General features: G+C 60.7%; 1 protein-coding gene across 1 annotated transcript; it reads right to left on the bottom strand.

Annotated features, from left to right (window-relative positions):
* Positions 1–450: 450 nt before the first annotated feature.
* Positions 451–5381, bottom strand: CBX8 (chromobox 8). The gene is made up of 5 exons (XM_019466006.2): positions 5199–5381; positions 4764–4807; positions 4515–4580; positions 4334–4400; positions 451–3861 (listed from the first exon to the last, which is right to left on the bottom strand). The coding sequence occupies exons 1-5, from the start codon at positions 5265–5267 to the stop codon at positions 2962–2964; spliced, it is 1146 nt and encodes a 381-aa protein (XP_019321551.1). The 5' UTR covers positions 5268–5381; the 3' UTR covers positions 451–2961.
* Positions 5382–5936: the final 555 nt, after the last annotated feature.

Below are 5936 nucleotides of genomic sequence, written 5' to 3'. Positions count from 1 at the left end.
GGGCGCGCGGCTTGGGGGCGCCCGGGCCTCGGGGACCAGCGACGTCGGGCCTAGGGGTGGGGCGCGCGGGGGGAAGCCCCGCCAGAAGAAAGGGGACCCGAGAGGTCGCGCCCGTCCTCCTGGGGTCCCCGAGTTCCACCTGGGCCCCAGAGAAACGCGGCCGCTGGGTGAGGAAAGGCACGACCCCCACCCCCCACCCCAGGAGGCTAAGGAGGGTCACACCCCGCTCCCTCCGGGGCCCGTCTCTCCCCCCTCCCCTAGTTGGGAAGTTCCCCCGGTTGGGGAAGGGCCTTTGCGGCGCGGGGATCCTCCCGGGCCCACGGGGCCCAAGGTGGGGTTGGGTGGGATGGGCAAGGAGAGAGGAAGAAAGGGTCCTCTCTCCCGGGGCTACGCTTCCCTCTGCTCGAGTTGGGGGGGGGGGGGGAGAAAACAATAAAACCGAGACACGTCTCTATTTACAAAGTATATATTTAAACACGTAGAAAGCGGTATTGGGTACAGACATTCACGACCGCAGAAGATAGGTACCGAAGCTTCACTCTTGAGCTGAGGCGGGGGTCGATTCGAGATTTGTACACATCTTAGAATTAAATAAACCCAACACGCGCGCACATCCCGCGCGGTTGCAGACTCCCAGCCAAGCGGCCCTGGCCCCCGCCCTCCCACCCCCCAGGTCAGCGTCGCAAGAGCGAGCGGAGAAGACACACACGCACGGCCACGGACAGACGGCGGACAGAGGGGGCTCCGGGAGCAGAACCAGGCTGGCCAAGGAACGTCGGAGGGAAGGGGCAAAGTCAGCCCCGAGGGAGGGACACGGGAGCCAAGAGGGCGAGGGACAAAAGGAAGGCGGCAGCCAGGTAAAGACACGCGTCCCCGAGTTACCGTCCACTGGGTAACAGACATGCCCCTTCGAAGAAGCTTCGTCTGAAAACAGCGTCCACATCTAAATAGATACACTTGGTCAACGGCGCTTCTTTATACAAAGTCTAAAATACCAGTCTGACAAATGTGAGCAGATAAAAATCCCCATTCGAGGGGCTTCTCTTTATAGGCGCAATTTGATATTCAAAAACAAATAAAATCATGTAGTACACCGTTTTCCCCCTTTTTTTCCTTTTTTTTTTTTAACCCCCCTCTCTTTAAAGGCAAGAAAGTCTGGGGGAGAGAGGGAGGTGGGAAGATGGGGGTGCGGAGGACAAGGCTGGCGTGCCCACTCTGTACCCCCATCCAGAAGCTCCCCCCAGCTCCGGCCCCCTGCCTCTCTCGTCCCGAGTCTGTGCTTCCTCCCGTGCGCCGGGCCCCCCTGCTCTCCCTCGACAAGCAGGGGGGCAGTCAGATCTCCCTAGCCCTTTAAGTGCGGGGGAGGCCGGGGAGGCCGCAGGATCAGCCCTCCAAGGGACGGAGGTGTGTGTGCGGGGGGAGGACAGATTTGTGCTTTCGAGTCAAAAGAGGGGCGCGCGTCCTGCGTCCCTGGAGCGCACGGGGGCGCCCCGGGCCCCGCCGCCGCGCACGGCCTCCCCCGCCGCGGGCCGTCTCTTTTCAACTCCCGCTCCTCCCGCCCCCTTTGGCGGAGTCTGAATGTCGAGTTCAAATAGAGAACACTCCGCGAATCGAAAAGGCCTATAAATTATAGCTTTTGCTCTTAAGAAGTTGGGGGGGGGGAGGAAAAAGCAAAAGTTCTGATGCGCATTCTTGGATGAAAACCTCGCCTCGCCCCTCCTTTCCCCTCGCCCGCCGGAGCCGCCGGGAGGCGAGTCCTGCCCGGCTCCTAGAGCCCCGAGCCCAGACCCTGCACCGCACTCCCGGCCGGGCCCGCCGCCGCGCCTCCCTCCGTGGGTCCCGCAGGGTGGGCCTGTGTGGCCGTGCGTCCATCCGAGAGCCGGCGGCCCGCCCTCCCCGAGGGAGTGAGGCTAGTCCAACTCTTCCTGGGAGGTGGGGGCCACCGTCTCTTCTCCTGGCGAAGCTAGAGTGCGCGAAAAGGAAAAGTCCGCCCCCAAACACTTTTCCTGTAAAACAACAACTGTCTCGAACTCTGGGCACTGACATGCAATCCTCCCAATTTATCCTGGCATTTCGGGAATGTAAACAGATTCGCTGGGTTTCTTTTCTTTCTGTGGAGTAAGGAAAGGAATCGAGGGAACTGGGAGAGTTTATCCACATTACATACACACGATCCGATCTGCGTGTGTAACACACACATCTCCCTTAAAGTGCATTTCCCGGTGTGGTCCCCGGGGCGGGGGTGGGGGTGGGGGGTAGTAATCTGCTGTTCCCCAACCACCTGCAACTCTCTAACTTTTTACCTTCAACATCACACACACAAGTTATTCAAGTTAATACTTTTTTCCAACAGACTTCTTAATCTTAAAAAAAAAAAAAGGCAAAACAGACTGACCCCACCCCCTTTTTTTCTGATTGGGGAGCTAATCTTTTGTTGGCCTGGTGGGCCAATGGGAAGAGAGAAAAAATCCGGGTCCTGCCTTGGTTCCAGGGGTCTGCCTTGGGGCTGTGGGAAAAGGGAGGAGGGGCGAGGTGGGTAGGCCAGTCCCTCCAGACACGATCAGAGAGTCCAGTACCTAGGTCCCCAAACTCCTTAGTGCTCTGGGTGGCTGAGGGGCGGCGACTCAGCCCGTCTGCCCCAACTAAACCACGCTGAGTCTCTCTCTCTCTCTCTCTCTCTGCTTGTTTAAATAAAACAACTTCAAGAGTTGAAATATATATATTTAGATATTTTTTCTTAAATAACATATTTACATCTAATAGAAAATATAACTCTAGAGATAATCTTTCCAACCAAAACTGAGGGGAGGGAGGAGAAATGGAAAGGACTGGGGTATGTGAAGTTAGGGACAGGGCCAGCCCGGAAGGCCGCCTCCCACCCAGAAATAAAAAGCATTAGGCCAAGTTTGCACTCCCACTCTCTCTCCTGCTCTCTTGTCCTGCGATCACCCACCCAGCAATTCATCTTTTCTCTTTAAAAAAGCCTTGGTCCGTGTTACTTTCCTTAATGGTGACGGTCAAAAAGTTTGAGGTCACGTCGGTGACCACCACCTTCTCCAAGTTGGTCAGAGAGGGACTCCAGGATTCCTCCTCTGGGTCCCCCAGGATTCTGGCCACTGGGATCCTGGCGATGAGGGAGGGCCTTCCCCCCTGGGCCCCCATGTCCCGATACAAGCCCCCCACAGAGCCAGGAGTGCCTGAGCCATGCCGGACCCGAGGGCCACCAGGGTCCAGGGTGCCCTGGCCTCTGGCCTCCAGGAAGGTCGCCCTGTGCTTTATGACCCTGGCCGGAAAGGTGTCCACTGCCAGCTTGCCTGTGGCCTCGGCTGGGCTGGGGCTGGCCACACCACACTGGGCCAGGTCCGAGTCCTGCCTCCGGGCCAGCTGGATCACGCTGTGGCCAGCTGGGAACTTTCCTGCCCCGGAAGGGGCCTCGTCCAGCTTCCTGCCCTTGAGGTAATCTCCGAGGCCATCACTGGGTTCTCCCAAGGGCCTCTGCGAGGGGTCCAGGAGCTCCTTCCGGGGCTTGGGGCCTCGCTTCTTGGAGCTGTCTCCCGGCGAGCTGGGCTTGTCATCCGTGCGGCTGGTACCCCGCTCACGCTCCCGCTCCCTCTCTCGTTCCCGCTCGCGCTCGCGTTCCCTCTCCCGCTCTCGGTCCCGGTCCCGAGGGGGCTCCACTCGGCAGGTGCTGCTGGTGCTGCTGCTGCTTCCCGGCGGGGACAGACCCATGTTCCGAAGGCCCTCACGTGCCCGGGATGTAGAGGCCAGGTCCTGGGGCGAGCGTCCAGGGTAGGGGATCCGGATGCCCCGGGCCGAGTCACTCCGGAACTCGTAAGTTTTGGCCTTTGCTTTGGCCTGGGCCTGCAAGAGAGAAGGCATGTCAAGAGCAGAGCAGGGCCCTGCCCACTCCCCCAGGACCCTTCTTCCAGCGGCAGGGGGGGGGGCGGGGGGGGGGGGGCTCCCTGCTTCACCCTCTGATGCCTCCGGATTTCTCTATGGGTGGGGGTGGGGCTTAGGGGCAGCAGTCTGGGGGAAGCAGAGAATTTGTCTGGAAGCAGCCATTTGCAGAAAGCGCACTTCTTGCTTGTATTTGATTATATGTCTATTTGGGATGGCTGTGGGCCGAACCCTAGTGTGCTGAACCCCTTCCCCCAAGACACCTCTGGGCACTGCCACTGACCTGGTGACAGCCTGTCTGGGGACTCCTTCCTAGATTACAAATAGCCAAGAGCAGTGGACACCCCCAAAGCTCCCTAAGCCCTCAGAGCCCCCTTCCCCCCCCCCCAAATGACACTGTAACATTGCTGCCCACCATTGGATACTGCCCTCCTACCTTGAGAAGGAAGGTTTTGGGTTTGGGTCCTCGCTTTTTGGGGCCATAGAGCTCCATCTCCCGTTCCCTAGAGAAAGGAAGGAAAGAGAAAGGGGTGTGTGAGTAAAGAACCTAGTGGGACTCCAGTCCAGGTTGGACCCATGTTCCTAAGTGAGAGTCTGAGGCTTGAAAGGGCCTGTACCTTTCCTCAAAGGCTGCGAGCAGGCGAGCATCCAGGATGTTTTCTTCGGGTTCCCATGTGCTGTACCTAGAGGAAATCAGGAAGAAATGGGCGTCAGTCCCGGGAACAGGGAAAGAGCGGCGGGGGTGTGTGTACGTCTGTAACTTTTCTTGTTGCATTGTATTGTATTTCAATGTAAAGGGAAAAAGAGGAAGAAAGAAACCTCCCGAACAACAGTCTGGGGTTGAGAATTGCACATAACCTACTTACTTCTGCGACCAGCCCTTCCATTTCACGAGGTATTCCATGCGTCCCTGCGGATGCAAAGGGGGAAAATGCGTGTGTGCAAGGGGAGAAATGCATGACGAGGACACAAGAAATGCATGCAAAAAATGCATGCACCAAATGAATGCGCGAAATCCCATCGCGAAAGGCACGCGCTCGCTGCATCACCCCCTGCACGAAACGCTGCACAAAGTGCATGCACCGGCATTCATCCCCCCACCCCGCCCCCCACCCATGCAATCTGTGCATCGCTGCAAGTCTAAGGAAAGCGCTTGGGCTCAGAGCCGCCGCCGCCGCCGCCACGGCCGCGGCCGCTGCTGGGACCTGGGGGAAGGGAAGCTGGGCTGCAGCAGGAGGAGGGAACCCAGGCCGGGAGGGGAGGGCTCGGCCAGCCTCGGTCCAAGGCCCGGGGGTACCTACTTTCCGTATGCGCCGCTTCAGGAGGGCTTCGGCCGCGAACACCCGCTCCCCCACCGCTGAAAGCTCCATGTTGACTCGCCGCTTCCCCCCTTGGCCGCTTCCAGGAGCAGAAAAGCAGCAGCCAGCGCACGACAGACCATAATACTCTCCCGCTGACGTCAGTTCTCCTCCCCCTCCCGCGCGCCCGCTCCCTCCCCGCCCCCCTCCCGCGCGCCCGCTCCCCCTCCCCTCCCGCCCCGCGCTTCCTCCGGCCCCACGTGTTGCTAACGACGTTGCTAAAGCGGAGCGGCTGGGGCCTGCGCCTCTGCGCGCCGATTGGGCGAGCTCCGGGCCACGCCCCTCTCCCTTTCTCCCCCGCGTTGCTACGTGACCCGCGTTCCAATCGCCAGGGGGCGGAGTCCGAGGCTACTCCAGAGACTGAACGCGAGGGGGTGGGGGCCGCCGCCGGAAGTGACGTCGCCGGGAGGGCGGGCCCGGCCGCTGTCAGTCTGCGGGGCTGGCGAGGGGGCCGTCCACCCTCTGTCCTGGCCGGGGCCCCCTCCCCCGCCACCAAGATGTCCCTCCGGTGCCCCGCGTCCCCCAAGGCTCTCGCTGGGACCCCCGCGGTGGTGTCAGCCAGGCCCCGCCCCCTCTGCAGACCCCGGCCGCCCCACCCCCACCGCGCGGACTCGCGCCCTCCCCTCCCCCCACAGCCGCCGCCCGCGCCGCACAATGCACAATGCACAGGTGCTGGGGCTC

The sequence above is a fragment of the Panthera pardus genome, unplaced genomic scaffold, assembly GCF_024362965.1.
Source record: "Panthera pardus isolate Hobbes unplaced genomic scaffold, ASM2436296v1 HiC_scaffold_3, whole genome shotgun sequence".
Taxonomy (NCBI): domain Eukaryota; kingdom Metazoa; phylum Chordata; class Mammalia; order Carnivora; family Felidae; genus Panthera; species Panthera pardus.
This window is presented reverse-complemented; position numbering and strand designations above follow the sequence as displayed.

Coding starts and splice junctions, on each gene's coding strand:
- CBX8 (XM_019466006.2), bottom strand. CDS start 5,267: ATGGAGCTTTCAGCGGTGGGGGAGCGGGTGTTCGCGGCCGAAGCCCTC. Junction 4,808..5,198: donor TGAAGCGGCGCATACGGAAA/GTAGGTACCCCC, acceptor TTGCATCCGCAG/GGACGCATGGAATACCTCGT. Junction 3,862..4,333: donor CCAAAACCTTCCTTCTCAAG/GTAGGAGGGCAG, acceptor TCTCTCTTGCAG/GCCCAGGCCAAAGCAAAGGC.